Raw genomic sequence first — 19,413 nt, 5'->3', positions numbered from 1 at the left:
TGGCATGTAACTGGATAGGGTTGTAAAAACGCATAAGGCAGGCGATGGTAGGCCACAATTTTCCACAAATCAGGATGCCATGTGGGACTGACTCAAATGCAGAGACGCTGCCCTGATGGTCCCGGCTACAGCCCCTCTCCCTGCACAGATGAAAAAGGAGATGGACAAGAGCAGAGGTAACTCGGGGCGGTGGTGCGGAGGAGACAGCTTGCCCGTTTCCCTCCCAGCCGCCGGAGACACGAAGTGTTTCCTTAATCGCTTAAAAGTCTCAAGCGTGTGACTTAATTAAGCCTCAATTTCTGGAGTATATAAATAATGAAAGACGGCGTTTATGTGTAGTGCTGTTTACTTTGTCGTCGATTACTGCAAAACACGCTGAATTATTAAAGTGAGTAATTGGTTCCACTCAGACTGTCTCTGCCACTGCCTTCCACTCCCTCTTATCACTGCTTCTCCTTCACTGACAAGCTAAATTAACCTAGGTCAGCCTGATGCTGCCAAGTGGGCTGCGGCTCCCGGAGGGTGCTGGATGGGAAACCACGCTGCCTTCGATCACGGCCCCAAGCCACACTGCCTTCGATCATGGCCTCAACCATGCTGCCTTTCGTTGCAGCCCCAAACCACGCTGCCTTCAACCACGGCCCCAAACCGCACTATGCGCAACTCACTGTTGAGAAGGCAAAACTTGAGTGTTTGGGAGAAAATGGTAGAAGATGCATTTTTAACAAGCTGAATGTTCTCACCAGAGGGGAAGAAGAAATTAATAGAGTTACCCCTCTTTTGCAAAAATTTTTTTGAGTTTATTTATTGACAAGTCAGAGTTACAGTTGAGCAAGTGAGAGAATCTTCCATTCATTGGTTCTGTCTTCAAATGACCTCAGTGGCTGGGCCTGAGGCTGGGCAGGGCTCAAACGTGGGGCCTGGAACTCCGTCTGGGTCCCCCATGTGGGTGGCAGGAGCCCAGGCACTTGGGCGATCCTCTGTTGCCTTCCCAGGCACATTGGCAGGAGGGTGGGTCAGAAGCAGAGTAGCTGCCTGACCGGACATGTAGGTATCATAGGTGGAGGCTTAACACACTGCTCTCCTACACCACCCATCCCATGGTAGAACCTTTTACAGGATGAGTCAGCTTCCTTGTTTAACATGGGGAAGGTCGGTAAGCTAGGCGAGCAAACATGAACATCTTTCATGGCCCCTAGAAAGCAGACTGTCACCAAGTGCTGACAGCTGAACTCCTACCCTTCCCTGCCAACCACGGGCTATGGCAGACAGGAAGCTCTTGCCGAGAAACTTCTCCACAGAAGCTGCGCTTACAGAGCCCCGTGTTCAACACCCAGACCCGACACTAAGGACTTTGCTAACAGGCTAACTCGCTTTGAATTACCCGTGGTTTAGAGTTAATATCATTCGTCTTTGTAGACAGACAGAAAAGCTGACACATGCCTTAAACACATGCTCTTGCATAGTATCCAGAGAGTGCCGAACAAACAGTGTCCAGAAAATGACAAACAAACAAAAATGACAGGGCAGGCGGCTTGCTAAAACGAGTTCTGCTAAAATATGTTTAATTCTGCATAGCACATATTTTGTTTGGTTCATGACCTCTAAAATGTGGCTGTGGTCCTAAGCAAAGTCTAAGTCTAATGAGTAGGTGTCAGAATCTACAGACGGCAACTTGTGTGTGTGTGAAAGAGGGAAAGAGACAGAAAGAGTCAGTCTGGACACCATGGAACACACACACACAGACCCAAACCTGGGGAGGAGCTACGAGGCTGTTAGGTTGTATTTAGGAGCGTGCACAAGTGAGTCAGAAAGAGCCCTCTCTGTACAAACGTAGCAGGGCTCAGTCCAAGGTTGGATTGAAGCCTCCGGCTCATAGTCGGCCTTGCGTGCCCCATGCAGCGTGAGACGAGTGCTCTTCGCGTGGCTCTCTTGCCATTGGCTGTGGTCACTCACTCTTGAATTTGTTGAGCCCCTCCCAAACTGTAGGACAGTGCCCAGGCTGATCGTCAATTCCTTTCTTCCTGATTGTTTCTGACAAATGGAGATTCTGTCTCCACACCCCCACCCCTTCTAATTAAGATGTGATGGAGATTTGGAAATACGAACCCAGAGTGCTAGTTTGAAATAGATGGCTACTGCACGTGAAAAAAATTCAATTGACATTTGGAGGAGCCTCAATTAGGCTTACAGCTGACCTCTCAGAGAAAACTATCAGAAGAGAATGGAGCAACATATTCCAGATTCTATTTTTTTTTTTACATAACTATTAATTTTTATTGGAAAGTAAGATATATGTAGAAGAGGAAAGACAGAGAGGAGAGGAAGATCTTCTGTCTGCTGACTCACTCACCAAGTGGCCAGAGCTGAGCTGATCTAAAGCGAGGAGCCAAGAGCCTCCTCTAGGTCTCCCACACGGGTGCAGGGTCCCAAGTCTTTGGGACGTCCTCGACTGCTTTCCCAGGCCACAAGCAGAAAGTTGGATGGGAAGTGAGGGCACCTGGGACACGAACCAGTGCCCATATGGGATCCCACTGCATATAAGGCGAGGGAGGGCTTTAGTTACTAGACTACCATGCCAGGCCTTATATTCTCAATTATAAAAGGAAAAAAAAATTGTCAGCCCAGAATAACTTAATAAGCAAAGCTTTCCTTTGTCATTGAAAATTAAATAAAATTCTTCCATAGTAAAGAAAAGCTCAAGGAACTCACCTCTTTCAGACCTGCTCTATAAATGATACTCAAAAGATGTTTTCTTGACAGAGTAAAGGAATAGCACCTACCAAAACCAAAAGCAAATGTGGAGAGCATCCCAATAAAATAACAACAGAAGATTAAATCAAACAACGAACAACCCATTGCCAAAATAACAGGACTAAATTACCACCTCTCCATATTAGCCCTGAATGTAAATGACTTAAACTCATCAATCAAACGTCATAAATTAGCAGACTGGATCAAAAAACAAAACCCATCTATCTGTTGCCTACAGGAGACACATCTCACCAACAAAGACCAGTAGAAACTGAAAATAAAAGTATGGAAAAACATATTCCAAGTTAATAGTAAGAATAAATGAGCAGGAGTAGCCATTCTTAGCTCAGATTATATAGACTTTGATGTGAAAAACATTAAAACAGGTGAAGAAGGACACCACATAATGATCAAAGGATCCATCCAGTAAGAAGAATCACCATAAATATATACATACCAAATGCCAAGGCATCTAGCTACGTGAAACAAATATTAATGAATTTAAAAGGAAGAAACAGACTCCAAGTGGGGGAACCTTAATACCCCATTAACATCAATGGACAGATGGACAAGACAAAACTCAGCAAGGAAACTGAACTCTCCCAGACACTAGAGCAAATGGACCTGATTGATACCCACAGAACCTTTCATCCTACAGAGAGGGAGTACACTTTTTCTCATCAGTGCATGGAACTTTCTCCAGGATTGACCATGGTATAGGCCACAAAGCAAGCCTCAGAAATTTTGTAAAAATTGAAATGATACCCTGCATCTTCTCAGACCATCACATAGTGAAACTGGAGACCAGTAAGTCAAAATGCCCCAGATGTCATGCAAAGACCCGGAGACTGAATAATATGGTGCTAAATCAACAATGGGTTATAGAAGAAATCAAAGGGTAAATAACAAACCTGTCTGAAACAAATGAAGGCAACAACACAACATAGCAAAACTTACGGTATAAGATTGCGGCAGTGTTAAGACGAAAGCTCATCTCCATCAAGGCTTATGTCAAACATTAGAAAAGTACCAGGCAAATGAGCTAACCATACACTTGGAAGGAGCTATAAAAACAGCAGCAAAGCAATCCCAAAATAAAATAACCAAAATAAGGGAGGAAATAAACCAAAAAGAGACCAAAAGAACAATACACATGATCAATCAATCAAAGAGCTGGTTCTTTGAGAAAATCAACAAAATAGATTCCACACTAGCCCAACTAATAAAAAAAAAAAAAAAAAGAGGGAGAAAATACTGATCAATAGCATCAGAGACGAAAAAGGAACTAGAACAACAGATCATCTTCTGCCTCCCAGGGTACATCGCAGAAACCTGGATCAGAGTGGGGGTCCTGGGGACTTAAATCAGCACCCTGATACAGGGTGCAGGCATCCCATGCAGTGGCTCGACCCACTGCACCACAATGCCCCACTCCCAACTACTTTTATTCTGACTTTTAATTTGAAGTGGGATATCTGCTTTTGGTTTTGATATTGCTTCCTGACAACCATTTCCAGGACTCTTTGGTCAAAGCATCTCTGCTTTCTTTTTGGGAAATCACTTCCTTCTGTTCTTGGTCCACGAGACTTGGAGGAGCTGAATCATCCACCTCCCATGATACCCATCTCAGCTGCAGGCTGATGTCCCAGCTAGGCAGAAAGAGACAGAACTCAAAGACAGAGGCATGATGGTTAGAAGCCCTGGATGCAGGCCTGGCGTGGTGGCGCAGTGGTTAAGGTCCTCGCCTTGCACGCCCAGGATCCCATATGGGCGCCGGTTCTATCCCGGCAGCCCCGCTTCCCTTCCAGCTCCCTGCCTGTGGCCCGGGAAAGCAGTCGAGGACGGCCCAAAGCTTTGGGACCCTGCACCCGTGTGGGAGACCCGGAAGAGGCTCCTGGCTTGGGATCGGCATAGCATCGGCCGTTGCGCTCACTTGGGGAGTGAATCATCGGACGGAAGATCTTCCTCTCTGTCTCTCCTCTCTGTATATCCAATAAAAAAATAATAAACATATATCTTTAAAAAAAAAAAAGAAGCCCTGAATGCACCTGCGGCTGAAACGGGATCTCCATACTTCTTCCAGGTTGACGAACCAGTGAACATCCTTCTACAGGTGAGTGACACAGACAGACAGGCTGGAACTCTATCCTTTGCAACTTAAAAGAGTTCTGACCTATCCCATTATACTATCTACATCTGGGGACATACGAAGATTAAATGAGCTAATACGGTGAGTTTGACATAGTGCTTGCCATATTTTAAGACACTAAATATTACTTATCATTGTTATTAACTTGTAGTTTGTAACAAGCCGCATTTTTCTCTACATAGGTGATATCCAGATCCAAACTGAGCTGGATAATGAAAAGCATATTTTGGGGCTGAGGGCAGTGCTGTAGTGCAGCAGGTTGAGCTGCCATTTGCAATGCCGGCAGCCCATGTGAGGACGGCAGTCAGCATTCAGGCCGCTCTGCTCCCAGTCCACCTTCTGTTAATGTGTCCTGGGACACAAGCACACACTGGCCCTTGGGTCCTGCCTTCAGCTGGAACAGACATGGCTATTGCTGCCTCTTGGAAAATGAACCAGAAGATCTGTCTATTTCTCTCTGTCTCCACTCCTCTCTCATCATCACACCAGCTTAAAAAAAAGTTTTTTTTTTTTTCAAAGCAGGTGTGACATATCAGCACTCTGCTTAATTCTACTTGCTTCAAACAAGATTTGAAGGGTTTGTTCACTTTCTCAAAATTTCAGAACTGTTTTTTTTGCCTATACCTACAATGTCATGGCATACATAAAAAGCAGAATGTTGGACTTGTGGCTACAGGTGAAAGATTACATTATTGCAAAATACAGGGGAAAGTGATGGGGGACAAGATGGGAAGAAGGAAAAGGAAGGCTGGGGGAGGAGTCCTATATCTACAAAACTTTACAATGGAAAATAATAGTGACTTTAAAAATGTTTGGTACAAAACTATGAGAAAATTCTCAGGCTTTAACCTCAGTTTCCTTTAACCCATGTCCCCTGGTGAGGAACATCTGATACTGTGAACACCACGGCTTGTGACTCCAGGGCCAGTAGTCAGCTAATCCTTGTGATTCCTGCCCAAGTGGGAAGACAAAAAACCAGAGTGCAGACTGAAACCCAGCCAGAGGTTCGGGTCCCCCAGGAGCAGCGTCGGTGGGTATACAGGTCCCCCAGAAGCAGCATCAGTGGGCACACTGCCTTGTTCTGCTTCCCCGAGGACACCTGCAGGTTCCTGGCCAATGCTCCCATCACTCCTGGCTTCCCTCAGTTGGGCACACCAACCCTGGAGCAGACCTCAAACTGCAGCCATCCAGGACTGCAGCTCGCAAACTTGCGAGGACAGGCCAACTGCCCTGGAGGAACAGCAGGGGTTCCTGCAGCCGCCTCCACTGCCTAGACTTCTAATGAGGACCAGAGGCCTAGGGTGGGCCTACCAAGTACTTTTCATGGAAGCTGAGTCATAGCACCGGGACCTAGTCATTTCCTGGCCTTTCGGGAGAGCCTGTTGAATCTGCATCTCAGCTCTTGCTGCCACTTACTGACAGTCTCATTTTATATATATCTACACACGTACTTGCAGGTAAGCAAGGAGACTGACACCGAGCAGTCTGGAGGAGGAAAGCTGGAAGATCTTTATGGGTCAGACTGACACACCAGCCCAAGCGGGAGACCTGAGCTGGGCTAGGTAGCATCCACCACCACACACCAGACCACACTAAAGCTAAGACTGGGGGCCTGTCTGGCAGGGCTAGATCACAGTACTTGCCAGTGAGCGCTGGAACAGGGGACACTGAAATGCTGTCGATCTTACCCACAGGAACGAGGGATGGGCATAGTGAAGGTTATTGGGGGTCACTCCAACTAGGTTGCAGTTCCCACTGGTGTACGTGAGAGACAAGTGTGTGGTGGGCAGGGTTGGGCTGGGCTGCAGCACCCATTGGTTTATATAAGAGATGAGGCTGGAGACAGAACTGACCCAGCAATTGCAATTACCAATGTGTGCATAGGCTGATGTGGGTGAGGGTCAGAGCCAGAGCCCATACTGGCAAGCACACACAAGAATCAGTTTTGGAATCACTACAGACCAGGTTTCTTTGGGGATCCCTCCAACTGCTCCACTGGGCTCAGAACTCCAACCATGGGGAGAATCACAGTATCTGTGGAGTGACCAAGGAATGCATGCATCAAAACTAGGCCTCCTTGGTGGCTTAGAGCAGTGGAAGGCATACCCAGATGTACGTGGAGGATATGGTCGTCCACTGGATCCTGCAGAGGACATCTGGTACTGTACAGGATGGAGGGCAGAACAAATTGGTCAACTCTCCCAACCAAGTGTTGGCAGCAAATATCTGGGTGAATGGAAACTCTAGGGTGGAATATATCAGCCAGTGGACCTTGGAAGGATTTCCTCATCCCTGGAGTGATGAGACAGACAGCATTTCAGAACTATCAAAACCACCTAAGAACCCTCAGAGCAAGCTCCACACGGGGGACCCTGGGATGAGATCGGGTGGCCGTTCCCCATTTCTGGGTACTGAGGGGGTTGGGAAGCTCTTCCCCCAGATTCTGGAAGAAGAAAAAAGAAAATGGAAACAATAGTCACTCACTTTCCCGTAACCCTCAACCCTTCACTTAATCAACTATGTAAACATCATTAAAAATAAAATTTTTAAAAAAATAGCACATGTATGCATGCACACACAGATCTCCCATCAGCTGGTTTGCTCCCCAAATGCCTGGAACAGCTAGGGAGGGCCAGGCTGAAAACCAGAAGCTGGGAACTCAATCAAGGTGCCCCAGGTGGGTCGTAGGGGAACTGGCTACTGCAGCCATTACCCACTGTCTCCGCAGGTGCACATCAGGGGGAAGCTGGCACTGGCAGTGGAGCACAGGCCTTGCAGTAGTGGGTGGGTGACAAGCGGCATAGTGACATCTTAACCATTGCACTAAACACCTTCCAGCAAGCTTCTTCTGTTGCATGTACTGCAACAGTCCTTCAGCTGTACCATCTCATTTCACCATTGAACTTCAGAGAAACTCAAGGTTATGCTGAGGAGGACTGAGGTATTCAGTCACACAGCTAGTTAGTGCAGTCTAGTTAGGGTCCAGGGATTTTTTTAAAGATTTATTTATTTATTTTAATGGTGTTACTATAAAAGATCCTTTCTGTGTTCTGAAAGGTTTGGGGTTATTCTGCTCTACCATTAAATAACACGTCATTAATGACGTAAGCAAAGTCTCAGCATGGGCTGTCACAGCAAGTGTTGCATCTGGTCCTGAGTTCTTCCAACACAGGTGTATTGAGTATCTAGTAGGAGATCATCTGTATTGTGGGTGCCGGTGATTAATGACCATTAATGACCATAAAACACAGCCATTACAGACTGACCAGTTCAACACAAAGCCAACTCTCCATGGGGTGTGAGAAGGACCCTGCTGCCTTGCACTGCTGGGAAGGCTGTTCTATGGAGGCCACAGGCCTGGAAGGAGTGAAGGACCAGGGTATGAGGATGTGAGCTGAGAACATTCCAGTGTCAGGACCAAGTCAGACAACCCTGCTGTGGAAATGAATCCGCTGCGGCAGAATCAGAGAGTGGGCAGGGAGCTACAGGAAATGACCTCAGAGAGCTAGAGGGGGTTGAGGCCTGGCAAAGGTTAGAGGCCCCCTGCTGCTGCATGCTGATCTCAGTGTGATGGGAAGCCAATCACTGGAGGACATACCCCAGCCCAGAGACCTTGTCTGGTCTAGTGATTCCCACAGCTGTGCAGAACATGGACTGTAGGGGGCGCTAGAGTAGACATTACCTAAGCTTAGTCAGGAGGCTACCCGGGTGGTCCTCCCATCCCTCCACCTTTTTAAAAGACATATTTATCTTTATTGGAAAGACAGACATACAGAGATGAGGAGAAACAGAAAGGAAAGATCTTCCATCCGCTGATTCACTCACTCACTCCCCAGGTGGCTGCGATGGCCAGAGCTGAGCCAATCCAAAGCCAGGGGCCCAGGGCCTCTTCCAGGTCTCCCATGCAGGTGCAGGGTCCCAAGGCTTTGGGCCATTCTCTACATCCTCTACTCCTTTCCCAGGCCACAAGCAGGGAGCTGGATGGCAAGTGGGGCCACCGGGATTAGAACCAGAGCCCATTTGGGATTCCAGCACTTGTAAGGCGAGGACTTTAACTGCTAGGCTGCCGCACCAGGCCCTGTGATGGTCCCTTTTAATCTTGTTCTCCTGGAAGATGAGAAATCAGTTTGAACAGGAAAAGATGGCACAGAGAATCTAAGTCACAGGCGAAAGGTCCAGTGGGAGGCCACAGTTAGGGTCGCCTGATGCTAGCATACAGGTATTTTGCTTCATATACCCAATTCTTCTTTCAGCAGATTAAGCCAGTCCCACTATGCACAACAGGGTGTGTGTGTGTGTGTGTGTGTGTATGTGCGCACACAGGTGTGTAAAAACATGGGCTGTAAGGATGAGTCTGAAGACCAATACCCCATACCGACTCTGTGCTATTCAGGGAAAGCAACATGAGACAATGACTAAACCTTTCCAAATTCTTGGCTTCCAGGGAGACCCGTAAGTGAGGGCCTCTGTGGTGAGCAGAACCAGTGTCTGCCCTGTGACAGTAGTGGATGTGAGCATCATGATAACCAAGGGAGAAAAGGGGAGTTTCACATACACGCTCAGAAATCACCGACCTCTATGTATTAAAACAGGAAACTGTAATAGAACACCTCGGGTGGTGTGTGTCTGATGCCAGTTCCTGTGTACTCCCCAGGCGACCCACCCTTAGTTATAGTAAGACTTCGCAGAGTCCCTGGGCTGGTCATTGCTGGACGGTCTAGTTTGTGTAGATACAACATGATGGTCTTTCTCCATGTTCTTTTGTGATTATGTTTATGAATTTCTTTTCGGTATTGAAAGATAGCCCAAGCACTCTCGACAGAGGGTCCACCCCGGACAAAAGGATCTGAAATATAAGTTTGGGGGTCTCCCTCTTCTGGAAGTGAGAATCTTGAGCCATCTTGTCTTTTGCGTTCCCCTCTCCCCATCCTCTTCTGGGTCTTCTATCCTTCACACTGGTCCCACTCTACCCTCGTCTGCATTCCCATTACACACCCACACATGAATGCTGATTCTTGGAGTGATTCATGCAAAAGTCCTGGAAAAAAAAAAAACAACAGGAAATCTGTCCCTTCTTCCCATCCTCCTGAGTGAAGACCATTTCTTAATGTGACGCATGCCAAAAACCCAAGGCACGGATGTACTGGATGACACAAACCTACCTAATTTGTATCCTAAAGAAGAGAAGCTCTTGGACACCTTCCGTGTAGAAAGTGGGGTTTACAGACCAAGAAGGGGGCTGTGAATGTACGCTCAAGTCAACTGGGAACTTCAAGGCAGGTGCAAGGAACATACACATCAAAGCTACCACAAGTGCTTGATAGGAGATGTACAACGTGAACTCAAGTTTATGCTAGAAACTGAAGCTTTCCGTGAAATCTTGAGTTCGCGAGGAGGACAGGAGACAGAAAATCTAGCTTGTGTCTGTACCTTTCTGGTTGCCTTCTCCACTGCCCTGAACTGCAGGAGACCCCACACCTTGTGCTTTGGGGAGCCCACTGCTGGGGTGAGTTTATGTGAAGGGTGACTGCCCCCCGAAAGAACACTTCCTTTCTCATTTTCTAATTGCTTTGTAACACATATGTGAACTCTCCCCATCCCTTCTTTCCCTGAGCAAATAGAATAAGTAAATCAAGATTTGTTGGAAATGAAAAAAAGAGACATTAGAAACTCAGTAGCAATAGAAATAGTGGGACTAGCCTTCCTTTCTGGAACAGAACCCATAGGGCTTACGGACAGAGGAGGCTGAAGGGAGGCAGAGAGAAGTTGCCAGTTACTCAACAGCAGCCAGCAGAATTAAGACTGCTGCCTAGAGCCAGCATTAGGGTGCACAGGGAGGTGAAGCCGCCATCTGCCACACCAGCATCCTGCGTGAACACCAGTCCAAGTGTTGGCTACTCCATTGCCAACGCACCTAGGAAAGCAGTAAAGGATGGCCCAAGTGCGTGGACTCCTGCACCCACATGGGAGACCCAGAGGAAACTCCAGGCTCCTGACTTTGACTTGGTCCAACCCCTGCTGTGGTAGTCATTAGGTGAGCGAATCAGAGGACAGAATCTCTCCAATCTCTCTCTCTCTCTCCGTCCCTGTATTAAAGAGAAGAAGATAACGACTCATGGTGACAGAGCATCATGGCTATTTCGTGAGGCCTCCAGATCTGCACTGTACTCTGGTGCTAGCCCCTACTGACAGCATGCCACAGGCTCAGCATGCCCCTAAAAGGCAGCAGCTCTACTGACTCAGCCATGAGGTCCCCGAGATGCCTTATCTCAGAGACCAGAGGGAGCTGCAGGAAACGGTGCCTCCTGAGAGGCAGGGCAGGTGTGCCCACTTCCTCTCACTGAAGCCAGTGGGGCAATGGGCAAATGCTTCTGTAGCACCCATATCCCCACATACACACACACATATACACACACCCATATGCACACATACACGCACGCACATGACTACATTGTAGAAGACAGCAAGTCCATTCACCATTGAACAGTGTGTCCCTGGCCGGGTACACACACACTCAACATTTGCTGATTGACACAGGGAAGGCCTTCAGGTAGCCTCGGTCTCCCTAGCACGTGAAGACAGCCACATCCGAGCCAACGCAGAAGGAAAGGAGGGGAGTCCAGAAAAAGGGTGGGGTGGTAATGGCAGGGCCTCGGGAGGGAGCCAGTCAATGAGACTTGGGGATTTTGCAAGAAGGGGAGCTCAGGGGGCCATGGGTGGGCTGGCATTCTGTTGCCAACCCGGATGATGTCAGGATTATCCAGTGTCCGAGCCGGAAGGGATCTGGGAACACTCTGGGAGCAAGCGATCGATCAGATCGTTCTTCAGATGAGAAAAGTAAGGTGAGATGGCTTGGGATTAGAACCCACTCTACTGGGCTCCATACTCCAAATTCTTTCGTAACCACACTAATTAGCAGTTCCATCAAACTTCCTCTTTCATCATAGGCTCAGGCGGGAGCCTAAAGAAGCCTGGTGGAGAGGAGTCTGCTAAGGGTTCTATTCCCAAATTCAATCTCCTCTCACAAGACAGTCCCATGAAAACAAAACTCACCTCTTGATAAAGATCTCACATATCGATCAGTGAGGAGGCAGCCTGTCACTTTTTGACGTGGTTGCCAGGAAGCTTAGAGTTCAATTAACACTTAATCCCCCCAAGTACAGTGGCCTCAGTTTTTGACAAACAGGATTTACTTCCCCTTGCCTCTTAGGACATTTTTTTTTAAAATAACAACTTCAATGGCCTTATTGTATATGTGTTTTTTACAGTACAACATCTCAAGGGTTTTTTTGGAAGATAACCAGGTGTAAGTCACTAATTAACCAAAACATTAGATTTCCTTTCTCTTGTGCCCTGGGACAGCTACCTGCAGATCCCACCCTTGATCTAAAAAGCTTGGAGCTTTTCCCTTGGTTTTGTTATTTCTAGAGGAAGCAGGCTATCTTGGACGGACTGCATACAAATGACTAGTTAGGAAATTGTAGGGTCTACCGAGGCAAGGCCTTGGAATCTTGATGGAAATGAAAACAAGATGTGGGAAGGGAGAGCTGTGCTGCCTACACTGACGTGGCAGAACCTCACCCAGCATAGCCTAGGCAGCTGGGACCCCGCCTGGCCGGCAGGTGTCCCCTCCAGCCAACCCCCAGCTTTCTGCTAGCTACACCCACCAGCCCCGGCCTCCCCAGGCAGGAGAAATGAGATCACTCGGCCTTCATCCCCTTCTGGATGCTAGCCACAGGAGATTAAAGCCCCCGCTTTCTGAAAACATGAGGCTTTCTCTTCCCTCCTTAAATGAAATTCCTCTGAAACCACAAAAATGTGGTCCAGGCAGGAGGGCAGGAAGGGAGTTCCACGCAGGGACCCCTACTCCCCTCTCCTGCAGAATCTCCTTGCCCTTCTGGCGAGTTAACAAAAGGAGCAAAGAAGGAGGTCCAGCAAACGTCAACTGTTTATGTATTGGAGCCCGAGGCGGCATGTGGCTTTTTGTTTTTTCCACTCTGTACCGAGTTCTTAAATGTTGTTCTTTATTCCAACGGTGTTGGCTGTGATGTCAATGATCATCTAAGAGATATGTTCGAAAGAAAAATGGCTTTGAGAGAATCGTGGCTCATGGAAATAGCTGTTCCCTAAAGCATCCATTTGGATTCTATTCATGGTCTCCTCCAACTCGAAGCCAATTTGTTCAGATAGCGACAAGAAGATGCAGCCCCAAGAGTTCCCAACACCTTGAAGCTTGAGACAGTTCCAAACAACCATGCTTAAAAAAAAAAAATCTCAGATTCTGAATTGTAGGGCAAGACCACCCTGGGACATCACATAGTGGGAGAGACCCCACCTAGAACCAAGGCTGCTGGGATTGGTGAACCCTGGGCAAATGCCCAAGCCTTGTACAACAGTCTCACCATGTGCCTGAGAAAACACAGGCAGGCTGGGGAAGCCACCCATCCCTGACCCAACTGGGATTCTGGAGGGCTGGGGCCAGGCCCAAGAATCTGCATTTCTAAGTTCCTAGAATCATGCTCGTCCTGCCGGAAGCTCACGATTTCAGAGCCACTGTCAGAGTGCTCAAGTGTGGATGACACAGCTACGTACAGAAAACGTGCTAGCCATGACTAGCATACGTGCTTGCTGTCAGCAGCATCCCTATGGCAATCAGCTTTGTTGCGGAGCTGTCAGCATAGGGGCATAGCCCTATGGTATAGTAAGTGCAGCTACCAAGCGCAATGTTGGCATCCCATACAGGCACTGATTGATGCCCAGGTTGTCCCCACTTCCCATCCAGCTCCCTGTCAATTTGTCTGGGGACAGTAGCAGGGAATGGCTCTAGTGCTTGGGCCCCTCACATGCACGTGGGAGATTGGCATGAAACTCCTGGCTCTGGCTTGGCCCAGCCCTGGCTGCCGCAGTCATCTACAAGCAGAACCGCTGGATAAAAGTGTGCGCTCTCTCTCTCTCTCACTTTGCTTTTTAAATGCATACATCTTAAAAATGATAATAATAAAAGAACTATCGGTACTTATTGTAAGTAGTTTCATTGAAATCAGAAATCACAGTAAACTTGTGGCTAGGCTCAAATCCACAAGGATACTTGTGATGAATTCCAAATTTCTACAAAAATAGCCTTATGTTAAAGAGTGTACGCATTCAGCAGGGTTGTTCAGTTGTCAGCCTTCACAAGCAACGCCACGGATTCCCCCTCCTAAAACTTGGCAGCACCCATCTGTCCATTGACTCCCAGGCACAAGAGAAACAAAAGCTGACACAGCGACTTCTTGAGGTTTCGTGTCTTTTCTCCTAGTTACAGCCCAAGTGCCAGACACACTTAGTCATTATGGTCAAAAAAGAATTCTTCAACTCGTTTCAAGTAATTAAAGGAGCCCAGCAAAAGCGGACGTTGCAAGGGCAGTTGGAACAAGGGCTCTCAAAGAGCGGAGGAAGCAGACCCACTCGGAGACTGGGGCGTTGTGACAACGCTCCCCACGACCCTGCCCTGACACTCAAATCCCTAACCCGAGGCGTTCCAGCAACCCACCGGCTGAAGACAAAGCACGCTTAGCTTTGCTTTGGCAAAAAGGAGCATCAGGCAGCACGTTCAAGGTCAAGATGTTTTCCTCACAGCACCCCGGGACCAGCCAGCGCCTGAGCGAGGAACAGAAAACCCCTACTGTGTCCTTCGCGTGCCGTGCACCACTCCTTGCAAAGCAGGAGACTTGTAGGTGGAATTGACTTCTGCGCCTCCTGGTTCAACAGGGAGGCAGCCTTGAACTTTGCCAACTGGATCAGATCTAAGTTCTTTTAGCAAGAACTCTGCAGTGCAACATGAGAACTGGCTCCAGCCTTCTCGCTCCGGGAGGGCTGTGGAGAACTTAAACAAAGGGCGCATGTGGGCAACAATGCAAAAGGGACTCCTGCCCTTGACACTTGGAAAACAAGCCCCAGAACGTGCAAGCCCCCTCCCCTGACATTTCTCCAGAAGTGTGCCGGGGCGTCAGCGCTTCGCGGGCAGGAGCAATGGCACATATGCGCTCATCTCTTCTACTGGGGGGATATATAGACCTGGGTTGGAGGGAGTCCTGGGGGAGGGGGAGGTCCGCCGTCGGGCGCTAAGCCTGCAAGGATGGAGGGAGCGAGACCAGCTCCCGCCCCCTCCCCCAAACAGGCAATGTGAGGTTGCTACGACTCACCTCGCCAACTTCTCCAAGCTCGCCGCGCCCCGGTGGCCGGTTCGGGGACGCGGACGCGGGGGTCGGCGCCTTCGAGCGCCCGGGCCGGCCCCCGGGAAGACGGCCGGCCCGGAGAGGCGCGCGGGGCCCGGTGCGGGGTGGCGCTGCGGGGCAGCCGCAGGGCGCGCGGCCGGCTCGGGGGGCTCGGCGCGGCCGGCGCGCAGGGGCAGCAGGGCGAACAGCAGCGCGGCCAGCGCCAGCAGGAGCAGCGCCGCCGCCTTGCTGCGGAGCCTCATGGTGAGGCGCGGCGGCGGCAGCAGCCCCTGGGCGGCGCGGCCCCTCTGCGCATCGCGGCGCGCCTGGCAGCGGCGGGACCAGCGCAGCGGCCGCCTCTTGCGCCCGCCCGCGGGGGACTGGGGTCGTGGCGGGCAGCGGGCGGCGACGGCGGCGGAGGAGGAGGAGGAGGCGGCGGAGGAGGGAGGCGCGAAGGGAGGGGTGGAGGCGCAAGCGGGGCTCCGGGAGGAGCGGCTCTTGCCTACCGTACTGTGTGGAGTAGTGGCCCGCACGCCCACCCGCACGCCCGCTGCGTGGATCACACTCACAGCCACTCCATTCATTCACTCATTTCTTCACTGCTTAATTCAGCGCTTGCAGCAGTGCATCCACTCTCCCGATTCTCTCGTGCCTTGATTCCATTAGTTCTCCCACCACTGACCATTGATTTCATCCATCACTTTGTGCACTCACAGCCTCTCCACTCAGGCGGGGACAACCAGTCCTATTGGTGCACAGTATATCCTTTCAGATAAAAAGCGCTCCTGATCTATCTACTGATAGATAGATAGATAGATAGATAGATAGATAGATAGATAGATAGATAGATAGACAGACAGATAGTCCGTCCGGATACGAGGTCTGGTGGTGTCACTAGCATGGTCTTCCTGGAGAAGCCACACAAGTTTCTGAGCGTTAATTTGCTTTTCATGCAAAGCAGAATGAGACCATCCAGCTCAGGGATGTTTTGTGGGCATTAAATTAAATCATGCATTCAGAGAAACTCGCTCACAATAGATGCCCAGTGAAAGTTCAGCACAGTTCATGCAACAAAGCTCATCGTGTGTCCAGAAATGCGAGCATTCCAACTTCACTTGGCTTCAGGCAGGGATTTTCGACAGAGTAGTAACTCTGTAAACATGGATCTGAAGACTTTGAGCAGAGCCAATCACCAAGTCAAGGTCAGAGCTTACCAGTTCTCTCCACACATCTCACTGGCAAATCTTAAACTTTGGGACACATCCTCTTATTCACAGTGGACTCAACACAGGCTGAACTCTATGAACTCAGCAGGCACCAAATGAAGAAACTTCACTGTTTACAGTGTTCCTGATTCCTGCGGGGGTCCGGGTGGGCTTAGAAACCATCTAAGTCACAATCGTTTTCCACACCGTTCTAGTAATGATACAGCGTTCTTGGCGTTTAACCATCTAGGGACCAGATGGTTAGCAACCTCAAACCTCCTGCCAGACTAGCATCTTGGGAACAGCAAGGTGCTAGCTCCAGTGAGTGGTAGCTGTTGCAGGTGAGCAACCACAGAAAGCCCCTTGGTTCTCAACTGGCAGGGACAGGGAGGATCACCCTGAAATGACGGGAAGGGTGAGTTGGGCTGCCACATGACCAGCAGGTTCTAAGGGTATGCTACTAAGCATCCCACGCTGCTCAGGGCACCACAGTGGGATATTACTGAAAACCTGTTAGAACGGCTAGCATCCACAAACCTGCAACATCACATGCTGCTGATGATGAACGGTGACAGAAAATGTCACACAGTTGCTGATAAGCACACAAAAAGGTATCACCCGGGCCCAGCGTGGTAGCCTAGTGGCTATAGTCCTCACCTTACATAGGCCAGGATTCTACCTGGGAGCCCGTTCTAATCCCGGCAGCTCCCTGCTTTTGGCCTGGGAAAGCAGTCCAGAACAGCCCAAAGCCTTGGGACCCTACACCCACGTGGGAGACCCAGAGGAGGTTCTGGACTCCTGGCTTCAGAGCAGCACAGCTCTGACCATTGCAGCCACTTGGGGAGTGAATCAGTGGATAGAAGATCTTCCTCTCTGTCTCTCTCCTCTTCTCTGTGTATCCGACTTTCCAATAAAAATTTTAAAATAAATCTTTAAGAAAAAAATGGTACTATCCTGGGAAGACAGTCTTAGAAAATCCATTGAAAGCTGTGGCTTTCCTTTATTTTTTTAAGATTTATTTTTTTTATTCAAAGGGCGGAATTATAGAAAGAAGAGGAGACGAGAGAGAGAGAGAGAGAGAGAGAGAGAGAGAGAGAGAGGAAGGGAAAGGTGTTCCATTCACAGGTTCACACCCCAAATGGTCTCATCAACAGGCCAAGCTGGGCCTGTCTGAAGCCAGGAGTCTGGAGCTTCCTCTGGGCCTCCCGTGTGGGTGCAGGGGCCCAAGCACTTGGGCCATCCTTTACTGCTTTCCCAGACACCTCAGCAGGGAGCTGGATCCCAAGTAGAAGAGCCAAAGCAGCACCCATATGGAATGCTGTTATCACAGGCTTCACTTGCTCTTCCCTGCTGCTGGCCCCTAAGCTTTAGCACTCCGTTGAGCCACGGCGCTCCCAAGTATTTGCCCAAATTAGTTGAAATTGTGCGTCCGCACAGAACTGCAATTTACAGGAGTTTTACTCGCAATTGTCCCGAACTAGAGGCACTCAAGCTGCTTGGAGTAGGTGAACAGTCATGTTGAAGTGAATACCTATAGATGATAGAATAGAATTCGGTGATTTTGAAAATGGGTTTTTAGTGCACCCCACACGCACAGGGAAACATGGAGAAAGCTTCAATTCACGTTGCTAAGTGGGAAAAAAGCCAGTCAGAAAAGGTTGCGCACCGTGTGAGTCAAAGCTTATGACATTCTCTGAAAAGCTGAAGCCCTGGGGTGATCAGGGATTAGCGAGGAGGGGGAGGGGAAGATGAAGACGAGGAGCACAGAGGGCAGTTTTCAGGGCAGTCCACCTAGCTTTCCCCAGATGAGGGCACTTCAAAACTCCTTCCATCCGGGTCCGGAGCCGTAACCTAGTGGCTAAAGTCCTCACCTTGCACACACCGGGATCCTAAATGGGCACCAGTTCTAATCCCGGCAGCCCCCACTTCCCATCCAGCTCCCTGCTTGTGGCCTGGGAAAGCAGTCCAGGATGGCCCAAGGCCTTGGGATCCTACAGCCACATAGGAGACCTGGAAGAGGCTCCCGGATCCTAGCTTCGGATTAGCTCAGCTCCAGCCATTGTAGCCACTTGGGGAGTGAATTAATGGATGGAAGATTTTCTTCTCTGTCTCTCCTGTCTGTATATCTGACTTTCCAACAAAAATAAGTAAAATCTTTTTAAAAAAAAATGCTTCCAACGGTTTATTTTGATGCATGGACAACTTGGAAATCCATGCGTAGTGTTTTCACCCTATGCAATTTCTATGAATTCTTTGATGTTCACTCGTACAATGCTATCCAGTACCTATGTCCCACTGTGCATTCCCCAAAGCCATGGGACGTACAACACCAACAAGGAGCCCTACTGTGAACTGTGGACACTGGATGATAACGACGTGCAATATAGGCTCATCAAATGTCCCTCTCTGCTACAGACTGTTGACGGTAAACACTGAATGCATGCAGCTGCTAAGAACCTGGGGGGTCCGACATCTGCCACTCAGCTTTGCTGTGAACTTAATGCTACTTGAAAAAATAAACTCTACTTGCCTCAGCACAGTAGCCTAGTAGCTAAAGTTTTCACCTTGCATGCATTGGGATCCCATATAGGAGCCAGTTCGTGTCTAGTAGCTCCACTTCCCATCCAGCTCCCTGCTTGTGGCCTGGGAAAGCAGTCAAGGTCAGCCCAAAGCCTTGGGACCCTGCACCCATGTGGGAGACCTGGAAATTAAGTTCCTGGCTCCTGGATTGGCGCAGCACCGACCATTGCAGTCTGTAGCGGTTTGAATGTCTTCAGCTGCCAAAAAAAAGAGGCTCTCCAACTAACTGCACTCTACACTGGGACTCCTATAACTTTAGTGAATGTGTGGATTATCCAGGGGTCTTGTTAAAAACAGAGGTATTCACGTAGCACATCTGGGCTTGGCTTGAGACTGCATTTCCAGCCAACTCTTAGATGCTGTCGCTGCTTCTGGCTTAACACTCTGAACAGTCAAGATGAGTATTTATATTCATTTGTACGTTATATAGTTAAGACTCCCAGAGCAGCTATACAGGGTAGAAGGAAGTATTTTCACTATCATACACTTGCCTGAACATCCTTGTGCTTGTCTTCTGCTGATAATGTGA

General features: G+C 49.1%; 1 protein-coding gene across 1 annotated transcript in view; it reads right to left on the bottom strand.

Annotated features, from left to right (window-relative positions):
* Positions 1–15,543, bottom strand: part of GXYLT2 (glucoside xylosyltransferase 2) — a 66,078-nt gene extending 50,535 nt beyond the window's left edge. Inside the window, exon 1 of the mRNA XM_040995070.1 lies at positions 15,088–15,543. Within this exon, the coding sequence (XP_040851004.1) occupies positions 15,088–15,362 (275 nt within the window). The 5' untranslated portion in view covers positions 15,363–15,543. The remainder of the gene's footprint in view (positions 1–15,087) is intronic.
* Positions 15,544–19,413: the final 3,870 nt, after the last annotated feature.

Source organism: Ochotona curzoniae, unplaced genomic scaffold (genome assembly GCF_017591425.1).
Source record: "Ochotona curzoniae isolate NIBS_2020 unplaced genomic scaffold, NIBS_Ocur_1.0 contig_908, whole genome shotgun sequence".
Lineage (NCBI taxonomy): Eukaryota > Metazoa > Chordata > Mammalia > Lagomorpha > Ochotonidae > Ochotona > Ochotona curzoniae.
The sequence above is the reverse complement of the archived record's forward strand: the minus strand, read 5'-3'. Positions and strand labels throughout refer to the sequence as shown.